The following is a 16,312-nucleotide window of genomic DNA, read 5'->3' as shown; positions in this document are numbered from 1 at the left end:
GGTTTTTTGTGTCTCTATCTCTTTCAGTTCTGCTCTGATCTTAGTTATTTCTTGCCTTCTGCTAGCTTTTGAATTTATTTGCTCTTGCTTCTCTAGTTCTTTTAATTGTGATGTTAGGGTATCGATTTTAGATCTTTCCTGCTTCTTGTGGGCATTTAGTGCTATTAATTTCCCTCTACACACTACTTTAAATGTGTCCCAGAGACTCTAGTACATTGTGTCTTTGTTTTCATTGGTTTCAAAGAACATATTTCTGCCTTCATTTCATTATTTACCCAGTAGTCATTCCATAACAGGTTGTTCAGTCTCCATGTAGTTGTGAGGTTTTGAGTGAGTTTATTAATCCTGAGTTCTAGTTTGATTGCATTGTGGTCAGAGAGACAGTTTGTTGTGATTTCTGTTCTTTTGCATTTGCTGAGGAGTGTTTTACTTCCAATTATGTGGTCAATTTTAGAATATGTGCAATGTGGTGCTGGGAAGAATGTATATTCTGTTGATTTGGGGTGTACAGTTCTGTAGATGTCTATTAGGTCCGCTTGGTCCAGAGGTGAGTTCAAGTCCTGGATATCCTTGTTAACCTTCTGTCTCGCTGATCTAATATTGACAGTGGGTGTTAAAGTCTCCCATCACTATTGTGTGGGAATCTAAGTCTCTTTGTAAGTCTCTAAGGACTTACTTTATGAATCTGGATGCTCCTGTATTCGATGCATATATATTTAGGATAGTTAGCTCTTCTTGTTGAAGTGATCCCTTTATCATTATGTAATGGCCTTGTCTCTTTTGATCTTTGTTTAAAGTCTGTTTTATCAGAGACTAGGATTGCAACTCCTTTTTTTGCACAAGAGATGGGTCTCCTGAATACAGCACACACATGGATCTTGACTCTATATCCAATTTGCCAGTCTTTGTATTTTAATTGGGGCATTTAGCCCATTTACATTTAAGGTTAATATTGTTATGTGTGAATTTGATCCAGTCATTATGATGTTAACTGGTTATTTTGTCCATTAATTGATGCAGTTTCCTCATAGTGTTGATGGTCTTTACAATTTGGCAAGTTTTTGCAGTGGCTGGTATCAGTTGTTTCTTTCCATATTTAGTGCTTCCTTCAGGAGCTCTTGTAAGGCAGGCCTGGTGGTGACAAATCTCTCAGCATTTGCTTCTCTGTAAAGGAATTTATTTCTCCTTCACTTATGAAGCTTAGTTTGACTGGATATGAGATTCTGGGCTGAAAATTCTTTTCTTTAAGAATGTTGAATATTGGCCCACACTGTCTTCTGGCTTGTAGGGTTTCTGCCGAGAGCTGCTGTTAGTCTGATGGGCTTCCTTTTGTGGGTAACCCGGTCTTTCTCTCTGGCTGCCCTTAACATTTTCTCCTTCATTTCAACCTTGGTGAATCTGACAATTATGTGTCTTGGGGTTGCTCTTCTCGAGGAGTATCTTCGTGGTGTTCTGTGTATTTCCCAAATTTGAATGTTGGCCTGCCTTGCTAGTTAGGGAAGTTCTCCTGGATAATATCCTGAAGAGTGTTTTCTAACTTGGTTTCATTCTCCCCATCACTTTCTGGTACACCAATCAAATGTAAATTTGGTCTTTTCACATAGTCCCATATTTCTTGGAGGCTTTGTTCGTTTCTTTTCACTCTTTTCTCTAATCTTGTCTTCTCATTTTATTTCATTAATTTGATCTTCAATCACTGATATCCTTTCTTCCACTTGATGGAATCAGCTATTAAAGCTTGTGCGTGCGTCACGAAGTTCTTGTGCTGTGGTTTTTAGCTCCATCGGGTCATTTAAGGTCTTCTCTACACTGTTTATTCTAGTTAGCCACTTGTCTAACCTTTTTTCAAGGTTTTTAGCTTCCTTGCGATGGGTTAGAACATGCTCCTTTAGCTTGGAGAAGTTTATTACCGAACTTCAGAAGCCTACTTCTGCCAACTTGTCAAACTCATTCTCTGTCCAGTTTTGTCCCCTTGCTGGCAAGGTGCTGCGATTCTTTGGAGAAGAGGTGCTCTGGTTTTTGGAATTTTCAGCTTTTCTGCTCTGGTTTGTCCCCATCTTTGTGGTTTTTATCTACCTTTGGTCTTTGATGTTGGTGACTTACAGATGGAGTTCTGGTGTGGATGTCCTTTTTGTTGACGTTGATGCTATTTCTTTCTGTTTGTTAGTTTTCCTTCTAACAGTCAGGCCCCTCAGCTGCAGGTCTGTTGGAGTTTGCTGGAGGTCCACTCCGGACCCTGTTTGCCTGGGTATCACCAGCAGAGGCTGTAGAACAGCAAATACTGCCGCCTGATCCTTCCTCTGGAAGCTTTGTCCCAGAGGGGCACCTGCCTGTTTGAGGTGTTTGTCGGTCCCTATTGGGAGGTGTCTCCCAGTCAGGCTACACAGGGGTCAGGGACCTGCTTGAGGAGGCAGTCTCCACTCTCAAAGCTTGAACACCATGCTGAGAGAACCACTGTTCTCTTCAGAGCTGTCAGACAGGGATGTTTAAGTCTGCAGAAGCTGTCTGCTGCCTTTTGTTCAGCTACGCCCTGCCCACAGAGGTGGAATCTATAGAGGCAATAGTCCTTGCTGAGCTGCAGTGGGCTCTGCCCAGTTTGAACTTCCTGGACGCTCTGTTGACACTGTGAGCTACTCAAACCTCAGCAATGGCAGATGCTGCTCCCCTCATCAAGCTGCAGCATCGCAGGTTGATCTCAGACTGCTGTGCTAGCAGGGAGCAAGGCTCTGTGGGCGTGGGACCTGCTGAGCCAGGCACAGGAGGGAATCTCCTGGTCTGCCGATTGTGAGGACAGTGGGAAAAGGATGGTATTTGGGCAGCAGTGTACCACTCCTCCAGGTACAGTCACTCATGGCGTCCCTTGGCTAGGAAAGGGAAATCCCCTGACGCCTTGTGCTTCCTGGGTGAGGCGATGCCCCGCCCTGCTTCAGCTCGCCCTCCATGGGCTGTACCCACTGTCCAACCAGTCCCAATGAGATGAACTAGGTACCTTAGTTGGAAATGCAGAACTCACCCACTTTCTGCGTTGATTTTGCTGGGAGCTGCAGACCGGAGCTGTTCCTATTTGGCTATCTTGGAAGCGACTGCCCACAAAAAGGTATTCTTTTTAAAACCTACATCAGCTGGGTGTGGTGGCTCATGCCTGTAATCCCAGCACTTTGGGAGGCTGAGGTGGGCAGATTGCCTGAGCTCAGGAGTTCGAGATCCAGCTGGGGCAACACAGTGAAACCCCGTCTCTACTAAAATACAAAAACTTAGCCAGGTGTTGCGGCGTACACCTGTAGTTCCAGCTATTTGGGAGGCTGAGGCAGGAGAATTGCTTTAACTCAGGAAGTGGAGGTTGCAGTGAGCTGAGATTGTGCCACTGCATTCCAGCCTGGGTGACAGAGCAACACTGTGTCACCCCCACCAAAAAAAAAAAAAAAAAAAAAAACCTAAGTCAGGTCATATTACTCATTTGCATTTGCTCACAAATCTCCAGTGGCTTCCCATTTTTGAATAAAGACCAAAGTTCTTACACATGTCTATAACTTACACTATCTACTCCCTTCATCTCCTGCCACTAACACTTTGCTCCAATCACACTGGCCTCCTTCCTGTTCCCATGACATGCCACTTAAATACCTCTGCACTTTTGCTGTTCCGTATGCCTCAAAACACTCTTCCTTCAAACAGCTGTAGGACTTATTCCCTTAATTCCTTCAGGGAGGCATTCCCTGACTATACGTAGCACTGCAACCCCTGTTCCTACTCCTGTACTCCTGACACTCCCAACATTCTTCCCTGTTTTGTTTTTTCCCCTATAGCACTTACCTTCTGGCTTACTATATATTTTACTTATTTATTTACTGTTTCTCCCTATTAGATTGCCACAAAGGCAGAGATTTTTAAAATGTATTTTATTCATTGTTATATCCCTAGCTCTGAGAATTCTTTGGTATGTAGCTGGCACCCAACAAATATGTATTGAGTTAATGAATAAAACATTATCCCTCTAATAACCCAAATTTAAAAGTCTAGGGCATTTTGATTTCTACTTTGCCTTTATATATCTCATTTAGTCAGTAACTACATCCACTGAATCTATTATATGAATCCTGCTTCTCACACACTCTATTTTGGGTCTTCATTATCTCTCAAACAGTCTAATACAAAAGTATCGTAACTGATGTCCCCAATTTAATAAATATTAAGTACCTTCTATGTGCCAAGCAGGTCAGACAGTAGGAATACAAAGGTGAACACAATCCAAATCCTTTATGTACTTTACTATCTAATTACAACCTGCTTTGACTTCTACTGATTTATCTTAAACACGTTAGACTTATTGTTTACATGTATGTCACAATCTGCTTAAAAATAAACACAAACATAAACTACCAAAAAACCATCCATTCCTTACATAAAGATTAAGTCTCATAATGCCAATTAAGAGCTTCTACTATTAGCTTTCAACCTAATTTCTCAGCATTATTTCTTACTATCCAATGCAATACTATAGGACAACCGCCAAACAAATCTCATATTTTCTGCCTATATACTTTTGTTCAAGCTGGTCTATCAGCTTGACAGTTTTTGTTTCTTTATCTAACTGATGAAAGGTTGTCTAGCTTTCAAAAATCTAACTTAGATACCATTTCTTCCTGGATACCACAGTCAAAAATGTTAGCTTCCCTTTTCTAAAGTTAGCTAATACTTTCTACTAGTTGAGAGAATATAGCATAACATTCATCAACCAGTCCTGGTTTTGTTTATAGTTCTGCCTTATTAAAGATGTGACCCTGGGTAAGTGAGTTCTCTGGATTTCAGTTTTATCACTTGCAAAATGAGGGTAATTCCTATCTGCTTGGGTTGTTGAAATAATTAAATGCGATAAAATACATAAAATACCTAGCACAGTGTCTTGCATATTAAAAAAGGGTTCAAGAAATCTTATGTCTCTCCCCATTTGTCATATTTCTTATCACATTTTCTGCCTCATTACAATTACCTGTGTATGTGTTTTAAACCACCTCCCTTCCAACAAATTTTAGGAAGATAGGAATTATGCCCTATGTATCTTTGTATCCTCCACAGCACCAATTTCAGTACCTTGTAAACAGTAAGGTAATGTGCACTGTTAAACTGAACTAACAATAAATTAATCAGCAAACCTATTTTTGCTATATATTTCTCTGCCAGTTTTGAAGCTCTTAACTGAAAATAGAACTGGACAGAAACAGTAAATACAAACAAATATAGAGAAAACTAACAAATATATTCTTGAAATTTGAGATTGTTATATGGTATCTGAACCTGTTCCCTTATAGTTCTCTTACCTGTTACTTCATCACTATGAGTAGACAATAGTTTCCAAATGAGGTAAGGACCACCAAGGATAACAGCAAAGAACAAGAATATTGGCCATGATTTTGCTGAGGTAGCTGCTCGGTCCTCAGCACCAAGGCATGCCACAGTTCCTTCACTTTCCGCCCAGAGGTCTTCATTCTCAGAGCCTCTTCTTAAACCTAACATCCGCTGTAACCTTCTGTAAAGATACCGTATAGTCCTAACTAACGCAAAAGCTGAAAACACTTTTGTAAAATGTATTTTCAATCGGGAAAAGTGATTTGCTACATCCAATACAGCCCTGAAACTGTTATAGACAGCTGAAAAGGTAGCATCCATCATCATACTGACAGAGGCAAATGCATGCACAATACTTTCGATGGACTGAAATGCACCCCTGCTGCTTTCTTCAGCTTGCTGAACAAATCTACTGGGTGGAAGATCATCTACACGGAGGCGGTTGTAGCCCAGCCCATTATATCCGTAACTATAAGGACTATAGCTTCCATAAAATGAATTTCCATAGGCAGCATATCCAGAAGAAAATGAACTGTAAGCAGGTCTAAAAGTGTTCACACTGCTACTTCCTGTCTGCTGTGATGGCCTTGGAAGAATAGGTGGGGGCACTCTGGTAAGTGCTGGTTGTCCAGGTCTTGTCATTAAAGTAGGACCCAAATCAGCAGATCTAAAACCAAAAAAGATTCAAAACAGTTATTTAAGCATACAGTAAATTCAATTCAAAGTAATTATTAAACACCTCCTATATACCTGGTGCTATGACAACTTCTTCTGTTGCCCAGGCTGGAGTGCAGTAGCACAATCAAAGCTCACTGTAGCCTCAACCTCCCAGGCTCCAGTGATCCTCCCACCTCAGCCTTCTGAGCAGCTGGGACTACAGGCACATGCCACCATACCTGGCTAATTTTTTATAGAGATGGGGTTTCTCCATGTTGCCCAGCTGGTCTCAATCTCCTGGGCTCAAATGATCCACTGCCTTGGTTTCCTAAAGTGCTAGGATTACAGGTGTGAGTCACTGTGCCCAGGCATCATTTTAAAGTTTATAATTTAATAGTTTTTAGTATACTCACAGAGGTGTGTAACTATCACCATGTTTAATTCACAAGATTTTCATCACCTCACAAAAGAAACCCCATATTCATCAGCAGGTATTTCCCATTTCCTGCCCACCCCTCCACCCATCTTTGGCAACCATGAGTCTACTTTCTGTACCTAGTCTTGTCTATTCTGGACATTTCATATATAGTTAATTCTTGTTACTTAAGATAGTTACATTCTGTAAAGTCACTGTGAACTCTGAACCAGCAGATACCAAATCATTGCTTCTTTCATCAATCAGTCAATACATATACTTATTTTATATGTGTTTCTGTTTAAAGTCACTTTATTCCAGGTATATTGTTAACTCATTAACAACTCATGGCCAACAGTACAATAGCTCATGCCTGAATGAAGCTTATCTAACATCTGTATTGTATCTGTAAGGCACACTACAGCCTTCCTGTGCTTAGGAACACTAGAGATCACTTCAGCACTATGCTTGGGGGCCATTTTAGACAGCAAAATCACCATTAAAAAATGTGAAAAAACCCGGCACTAAACAGACTTTGATAAGGACAACTGTTTACGGCATGAGAGCTGAAATAAGAAACCAGAGTGTTGCTTTTTTGTCTCTCGGTTGTTCCTCAGTTGTCATTTGAGGGACAACTCAGATTTTTACCTGATCTATGTTTGCCCTCAAATGACTGGGAAAATGCCAGGAATATTGATTTTGGGATTACAAATAAATTTTAGTGAGCAGACTAATTTGAAAATACAGAATCCACAAATAATGAGGCTCTATGGTAAATGGACTCATACAATATGTAGTATTTTGTGACTGGCTTCTTTCACTTAGCATAATGTTTCCAGGGTTTATCCATTTCATAGCATGTATCAGTACAGGCAGCCCTTGGTATCTGTGGGGGAGTGGTTTCAAAACCTCCTTCAGATACCAAAATTCATGAATGCTCAAGTCCCTAATATAAAATAGTATGCTATTTGCATGTAACCTATGCACACCCTCCTGTATACTTAAAATCATCTCTAGATTATAGTATCTAACACAGTGTAAATGTTATGTAATTAGTTGTACTGTAGTGTTTAGGAAATAATGACAAGGAAAAAAGTCTGTACATGTTCAGTACAGATACAATTTTTTTTTCTGCTTTTTTTTCAAGAGACAGGGTCTCACTCTGTTGTCCAGGCTAGAGCGTTGTGACATGATCATAGCTCACTGCAGCCTCCAACTCCTGGCCTCAAGTGATCCTCCCACCTCGGCCTCCCAAAATGTCAGGATTACAGGTGTTAGCCAACACGTCTGGCCTATTTTCTGACTATTTTTGATCCACAGTTGGTTGAATCCCCAGATGTGGAAGGCCAACTGTATTTCATTCATTTTTATTGCCAAATTATATTTATTCACACATCAGTTGATGTATATTGGGGCTGTTTTTACTTCTTGCTATTACAAATAATACTGCAATGACCATTTATGTACAAGTTTTTGTAAGGACATGTTTGCTGGGTTATATGGAAACTCTACATTTAGCCTTCTGAGGAATTGCCAGATTGTGTTCCAAAGCAACTGTACCGTTTTACATTCTCGCCAATATATGAGGGTTTCCAATTTCTCCACATCCTTGGCCACATCTGCTCTTATATTTTTCATTATAGCTATCCTAGTGGGCATGAAGTGGTATTTCACTGTGGTTTTAATTTGCATTTTCTTGACGGCTAACGGTGTTGAGCATATTTTCATGTACTAGTCATTTTGCAATCTTATTTGGAGAAATATCTATTCAGATACTTCGCCTACTTTTAAGTTCGCCTTCTTTTTTTTGGAGACAGGGTCTCCCTCTGTCATTGAGGCTGGAGTACAGTGGTGTAAACACGGCTCAAGTGATCCTTCTGCCTCAGCCTCCTATGCAGCTGAGACCACCACTCCCAGCTAACTTTTTGGTAGAGATGAGGATCCCACTTTGTTGCCCAGGCTGGTCTCAAATACCTGGGTTCAAGCAGTCCTTCCACTTCTGCCTCTCAAAGTGCTGGGATTACAGGCATGAGCCATTGCACTTAGCTTAGCCTTTTTATTGCTGCTTTTTAAATTATTGTGCTACATGAGTCAAAAATCTTTTAAAACTTTTTTTTTGAACAAAAATTCAATTAAGGCTCACACACTGCATTTGGTTGTTTTGTTTCCTTTATTTTCTAAACTAGAACAATTCAATTTTTTCAAATATCCCTGACCTTCTAAAGAGTCAACCCAGTTTTTTTCTAGAAATGTCCTACCCCCAGCCCAGGCGTGGTGGCTCATGCCTGTAATCCCAGTACTTTGGGAGGCCGAGGCAGGCAGATCCCCTGAAGTTAGGAGTTTGAGACCAGCCTGGCCAACGTGGTGAAACCCTGTCTCTACTAAAAATACAAAAATTAGCCGGATGTGGTGGTGGGCGCCTGTAGTCTCAGCTACTCAGGAGGCTGAGGGAGGATAATAGCTTGAACCCGGGAGGCGGAGGTTGCAGTGAGCTGAGATCAAGCCACTGCCCTCCAGTCTGGGTAACAGAGTGAGACTCTGTCTCAAAAAAAAAAAAAGAAATGTTCTACCCCCAGATTTGTGTTTCCCCAAAGTGTTGTTTAACTTGTACTCTTATTTTGCCTCCTATTAAATTAAGATTGCATTTAACAGTTTGATTAGAATCAGGTTCAATATTTTTTGGCAAGAAAAACTCGTAAGTGCTATTGTTTACTTCACACAGTATTACTTTAGGAGGCACATAAAATGCCATATTATTGCCTCCTTATTTGTGAAGCTAAGTTTGATTAGTTGGTTAAGGAGGTGACTATGACAGCTTTCCATTAAAATGTATCTTTCCCTTTGTAATTAGTATATAATCTATGGGATGACAGTTTGGTACCACACAAATATTCTATTCCCCAGCAACTGTTCATTTGATAGTTTAGCATCCATTCATCATCCTTGCCTGAAACAAATATTAGATGTGGAACTGCAAAATGGTAATTTTCTAATCCAGGCTAAAGTTTTAATTTAGACTTGTATCATAATATTATAAACAAGCTACTAGAGCTCTATTTTTTTTTTTTTTTTTTTTACTGGATCTAATATTTAAAAATGGAACAAAACTTAAAAGGAGCTAGTGAATGGCCAGATAGTGTAACGCATTCAGGCTTTGATGAAGGAGTTCTGCTCCAAAGTAGAAGCAATAATAGAGAAAACAGACAAACAGGCATTATCTAGATTTAACACAAGACAGACTTACGGAACAGAAATGAAACAGAAATGTAACATGGTAAGGAGGGCTGAAGCTACGGGCCTACTCAATTCTGGTTCTGTAATCAGGCAGTGACAGCCAAGATGCAGGCTTCCATGAAGTAACAAAAATGAAAAGAGCTCCATTAGAATGGAACCAGTTCATTGCTTGAGGCCGGGAGTGAGGATGTGTCACCTTGGCTCCTACAAAGAGATTATAAAATTTGCTGATGACAGTTTTAATTATTTTGAGAAAGTTACAGAACTGAGAAAGGGAGAGGACTGTGAGAAGGCCTCCAACCCAGGAAATGAAAGAACTACTGACCGATTTGATCTGTGATATCCTTAATCTAACTCACTGTTTTTATGGTGTTTTGTTTTTTGTTTTTGACAGGGTCTTGCTCTGTCACCTAGGCTGGAGGCTCACTGCAACCTCAAACTCCTAGACTCAAGCAATCTCTCCCACCTCAGCTTCCCAAGTAGCTGGGACTACAGGAGTACACCACCATGCCCGCTAATTTTTTTTTTTTTTGGTATTTTTTGTAGAGATGGGTTCTCATTACATCTTGAGAGGCTGGTTTCCAACTCCTGGGCTCAAGCAATCCTCCTGCCTTGGCCTCCAAAAGAACTAAGATTACAGGTGTGAGCCACCATGTCCAGTCTGACCCACTGTTTTTACACCTGATTCTTACCTAAGTGGTAAGTAGAGGGTACAGGTAGAGGCAACAGGAAACCTAACCTGTTAGATAGAGAGAGGGGAACATGGAATAGGGAAAGGAGAGAAAACAGAACTCTAAAATTACTACTCAAAATGACCATCTCAAAAATGCCACACACATGAAGAAATAACACTAAGAAACAAAGCCAACAAAAATCAGCAAGTATAAAACCCAATTAAAAAAACTAATTTTATATAACAGCTCAGGAATGATTTTAGATATGTTAAAAATTATCAGAGAGAGAAATGAAATAATATCTGTGAAATAAAAATTGAAATAAAAACATTTAAATATTTTAAAAATTCCATTAGAAATATTAGAAAAGGTGGCCACAGGCCAGGTGTGGTGGCTCATGTCTGTAATCCCAGCACTTTGGGAGGCTGAGGCAGGTGGATCACGAGGTCAAGAGTTCAAGACCAGCCTGACCAAGATGGTGAAACTCTGTCTCTACTAAAAATACAAAAATTAGCTGGGCGTGGTGGTGGGCGCCTGTAATCCCAGTCCTCGGGTGGCTGAGGCAGAGAATTGCTTGAACCCGGGAGGTGGAGTTTGTGGTGTGCCGAGATCGCGCCACTGCACTCCAGCCTGGGTGACAGAGTGAGACTCCGTCTCGAAAAAAAAAAAAAGAAAAAAAGAAGAGGTGGCCACACCCACAGGAACCATTTTCAACTACCAGTCAAGAAGAAAATCAGCTGCTGTACACTAAGGAGCAGACTGGAAATACAGAACTTGGGAATTCTACTTTAAGTAATGGTTGTCGAGGTAATTAGATTAACCCTCCCACTGAACTAGAAGGGTAGGAAATAGAAAAGAATTCTGTTTACACATTAGAGAACAAGGCACTGAGGAATTCTGGAGTCAAAATCCAGGAGGGAAAAAAAAAGCCAGAGAGCCAGATCTTTTGAGATATTTCCCTAGAAACTAGGGCCAATTCCAGAAGAGATGATTGACAGAATGAGAAGCTAGGCAGAGATTTTAACAGACTCCCTGGGCTAAGGACACATAAATTGGAGTTCAGAACCCTAAAGAGGAAGGCCATAGGGAACCCTCACACTTCAGATTGGGACCTTAAAAAGGGAAATATGCTAGTAGAAAAGGTGAAAAGGTTAATAGGAAATGGACTAACTCTGGCAGGAATGAAAAACAAGTTTTAAATCAGCTCAATCCTTTATTGGATTAAAGTGATTCTAGATTGTTAGTGGCCTAACATTCTGGTCAAAAGGAAAAGTCTTTAGAGAAAGATATCCCTAGGCCTCAAATCACATTAAACTGTCTATATACAATGTGCAGCTCTCATTTAAAAATAAATGGGCTTGGCTGGGCATGGTGGCTCACTCCTGTAATCCCACCACCTTGGGAGGCCGAGGCAGGTAGGTCACTTGAATCCAAGAGTTCGAGACCAGCCTGTCCAGCATGGTGAAACCCTGTCTCTACTAAAAATATAAAAACTAGCCAGGTGTGGTGGCGAATGCCTATAATCCCAGCTACTCAGGTGGCTGAAGCACAAGAATCACTGGAACCTGGGAGGCAGGGGTTGTAGTGAGCCAAGACTGTACCACTGCACTCCAGCCTGGGCAAAAGAGCAAGACTCAATTTTAATAATAATAATAATAATAATAATAATAATAGGGCTTATACAACAAAATTACGGGTGGATCACGAGGTCAGGAGTTCAAGAACAGCCTGGCCAAGACGGTGAAACCCCGTCTCTATTAAAAACTACAAAAAATTAGCTGGGTGCAGTGGCAGGCACCTGTAATCCCAGCTACTTGGGATGCTGAGGCAGAATTGCTTGAACCTGAGTGGCAGAGATTGCAGTGAGCTGAGATCACGCTACTGTACTCCAGCTTGGTCAACAGAGTGAGACTCTGTCTCAGGAAAAAAAAAAGAAACTTCAGATAATACAAAGAGCTCCAAAGGGGATCCAGATAATAGAGTTATTATGGAGTTATTAGGCAGAGACTTTAAACAACTATGTTGAATATATTCAAATAAAAAAAGGCAAGATTGGAATTTTCCTGAAGAAAATAAGAACTATAATATAAAGCAGGACCAAATGAAGATTCTACAACTAAAAACAAAACAAAACAAAACAAAACCTGAAACTATGAACTCAATGACTGGTTTAGTACCAGATTAGATACAGTGAAAGAAAAATATCAGTGAACTAGAAACAGACGGGAAGAAAATACCCAGAATGAAGCATAAGAAACAGAAGGATAAATACAGAAAAGAGAGTAAGATACAGACAGTATAGTGACACATGGGGTATATATGCAAGTTGAGTTAAAGGAGTAAAGTGACAATAGATAGAAACCATATTTAAAGAAATAATGGCTTGTGCTCGCTTCGGCAGCACATGTACTAAAATTGGAACAATACAGAGAAGATTAGCATGGCCCCTGTGCAAGAAATAATGGCTTAAAGTTTTCTGGAATTAATGAGAGGCATCAAAGTCAGATTCAAGTATCCCTATGAATTCCACCAGAATAATACAAAGAAAACCACACTGAGGCCTAACAAAGCAAATTGCTGAACACTAAAACAGAGAAATTGAAAGCAGCCAGATGGGGGTGGGGTAAGGTTCTTTTTAAAGGAGCAAAGAATAAGACAGGGAGTGGTGGCTCATGCCTGTAAGCCCAGCACTTTGGGAGACCTAGGTGGGAAGATCAGTTGAGCCCAGGAGTTCAAGATGGGCCTTGGCAACATGGCGAAAACCCGTCTCTACAAAAAATACAAAAATTAGGTGGGCACTGTGGCATGTGCCTGTGGTCCTAGCCACTCGGGAGGCTGAGGTGGGAGGACTGCTTGAGCCCTGGGAGGTGGAAGCTGCAGTGAGCTGTGACTGTGTCACCACACTCCAGCCTGGTGACAGAGTGAAACTTATTTCAAGACAAACAAACAAACAAAACAAAAGACAGATATGGCCAAAAAGTCAGAGAGCTGACAAAAAAAAAAAAAAAAAAAGGAAGTCAGGAAAAACTTAGGTCCCTTGATGACAATGTTGAGAAGGCAGATCTCTAGACTTCTTGCTAACTGAACAACAAATGTCTTTATAGTCCAAATCACAGTAAGTCAGATACTGTTACTTATAGCAGACACCATTCCTGATATAATGCTTAACAGAAGAAGAGATAGTAAAGACTAGTGTTCAAACAAAACTTAAAATAATATTTAAAGGTATAATTGGTGAGAATTTTCCTGAATTAAAAAAATACATGAATCCTCAGACTGAATATGGTGGGTACTGAGCAGGAAGGAAAAAAAATAAATATGTGTGTGTGTCTGTATATTCATACCTGGATACAATATAATAAAGCTAGAGGACCAAACATATCACAGCTACTAAGGAGAAGGCAGTCTGCCTACAAAGAAATGAATTAGGCCAGGTAAGGTGGCTCACACCTGTAATCCCAGCATTTTGGGAGGCTGAGGTGAGTGGATTGCTTGAGCCCTGGAGTTTGAGACCAGCCTGGGCAACATGGCAAAACCCCATCTCTACTAAAAATATAAAAATTAGTTGGGCGTGGTGGCATGCACCTGTAGTCCCAGCTACTTAGGAGGCTGAGGCAAGAGGACTACCTAATCTCAGGATGTAGAAGCTGCAGTGAGCCATGATTTCACCACTGCACTGCAGCCTGGGTGGCAGAGTGAGACACTTTTAAAAAAAAATAGACTCAACAGAAAAATTTCTCTAGCTATAAAACTTTGATACAAAACCAGAATAGTACAAAGAAAGAAAACTTCAATTTTACCTAGGAAAATGTATGCAACAGTCTTACAATATTAGAATAGAATTCTTTTTCTTTTCGGAGAAAGGGTTTTGCTATGTCACCCAGGCTGGAGTGCAGCAGTATGATGACAGCTCATTGCAGCCTTGAACTCCTGGACTCAAAGGGATCCTCCCACCTCAGCCTCCTTAGTAGCTAGGACTACAGGGGCATGCCACTACACCTGGTCAATTAAAAATTTTTTATAGAGATAAGAGTCTTGCTATGTTGCTCAGGCTGGTCTCGAACTTCCGGCCTCAAGCAATCCTCCTGCCCTGGCCTTCCAAAGTGCTGGGATTACAGATGTGAACCACTCCACCTGGCCTAGAATAGAATTTGGAATAGCATATCAGAAAAAAATCACGACTAATCAGAGTTCATTGAGAAATGCAAGGATGGTTCAACGATAGGTTAACTGATACAATAAACAACATTTTCTCTAATCTTGTCTTCTCATTTTATTTCGTCAATTTGATCTTCAATTACTGATATCCTTTTTTCCATTTGATTGAATCAGCTGTTGAAGCTTGTGCGTGCATCACGAAGTTCTCGTGCCATGGTTTTCAGCTCTATCACGTCATTTAACATCTTCTCTACACTGTTTATTCTAGTTAGCCATCCGTCTAACCTTTTTTCAAGGTTTTTAGCTTCCTTGCAATGGGTTAGAACATGCTCATTAGCTCAGAGAAGTTTGTTATTGCTGACCTTCTGAAGCCTACTTCGACAAACTCGTCAAAGTCATTCTCTGTCTAGCTTTGTTCTGTTGCCGGCGAGGAGCTGCAATTCTTTGGAGATGAGGTGCTCTGATTTTTAGAATTTTCAGCTTTTCTGCTCTGGTTTATCCCCATCTATGTGGTTTTATCCATCTTTGGTCTTTGATGTTGGTAACCTACAGATGGCGTTTTGGTGTGGATGTCCTTTTTGTTGATGTTGAAGCTATTCCTTTCTGTTTGTTAGTTTTCCTTCTAATAGTCACGTCCCTCAGCTGCAGGTCTGCTGAAGTTTGCTGGAGGTCCACTCCAGACCCTGTTTGCCTGGGTATCACCAGCAGAGGATGTAGAACAGCAAATATTGCTGCCTGATCCTTCCTCTGGAAGCTTTGTCCCAGAGGGGCACCTGCCTGTTCGAGGTGTCTTTCGGCCCCTACTGGGAGATGTTTCCCAGTCAGGCTACACGGGGGTCAGGGACCCACTTTGACGAGGCAGTCTGTCCGTTCTCAGAGCTCAAACACCGTGCTGGGAGAACCACTGCTCTCCTCAGAGCTGTCAGACAGGGACGTTTCAAGTCTGCAGAAGTTTCTGCTGCCTTTTGTTCAGCTATGCCCTGCCCACAGAGGTGGAGTCTATAGAGGCAGTAGGCCTTGCTGAACTGCAGTGGGCTCCTCCCAGTTTGAGCTTTCCTGCTGCTCTGTTTACCTATTCAACCCTCAGTAATGGCAGACGCCCCTCCCCCTGCCAGGCTGCTGCCTCACAGATTGATCTCAGACAGCTGTGCTAGCACTGAGTAAGGCTCCGTGGGCATGGGACCCGCCGAGCCAGGCGTGGGAGAGAATCTCCTGGTCTGCTAGTTGCTAAGAATGTGGGAAAAGCCCAGTATTTGGGCGGAAGTCCCGTTTTTCTAGGTACAGTCTGTCATGGTGTCCTTTGGTTAGGAAAGGGAAATCCCCTGACGCCTTGCGCTTCCTGAGTAAGGTGACATCCTGCCTTGCTTCGGCTCACCCTCCATGGAGTGCGCCCAGTGTCCAACCAGTCCCAATGAGATAAATCAGGTACCTCAGCTGGAAATGCAGAAATCACCTGTCCTCTGCGTCAATCACGCTGGGAGCTGCAGACCAGAGCTGTTCCTATTCCCACATTTTCATATTAAAGCAAAAATACACACAATGGTCTCAACAGATGCAGAAAAGCCACTCATAAAATTTAATATTTCTTCATGATAAAAATCTGAGCAAGGTAAGGGCCAGGCGTAGTGGCTCACACCTGCAATCCTAGCACTTTGGGACGCCTAGGCAGGCAGATCACCTGAGTTCAGGAGTTTGAGACCAGCCTGGCCAACATAGTGAAACCCCATCTCTATTAAAAATACAAAAATTAGGCCGGGCGCGGTGGCTCAAGCCTGTAATCCCAGCACTTTGGGAGGCCGAGACGGGCGGATCACGAGGTCAGGAGATC

General features: G+C 41.5%; 1 protein-coding gene across 1 annotated transcript in view; it reads right to left on the bottom strand.

Annotated features, from left to right (window-relative positions):
- PEX13 (peroxisomal biogenesis factor 13) overlaps nt 1–16,312 on the bottom strand; it is a 34,926-nt gene that overhangs the window by 15,071 nt on the left and 3,543 nt on the right. Inside the window, exon 2 of the mRNA XM_011941822.1 lies at nt 5,319–6,013. Coding sequence (XP_011797212.1) covers nt 5,319–6,013 — 695 coding nt within the window. The remainder of the gene's footprint in view (nt 1–5,318; nt 6,014–16,312) is intronic.

Source organism: Colobus angolensis, unplaced genomic scaffold (assembly GCF_000951035.1).
Source record: "Colobus angolensis palliatus isolate OR3802 unplaced genomic scaffold, Cang.pa_1.0 Scaffold201, whole genome shotgun sequence".
In the NCBI taxonomy this organism is placed as follows: domain Eukaryota; kingdom Metazoa; phylum Chordata; class Mammalia; order Primates; family Cercopithecidae; genus Colobus; species Colobus angolensis.
Note: the sequence above shows the minus strand (reverse complement) of the source record. Positions and strands in the feature narration are given on the sequence as shown.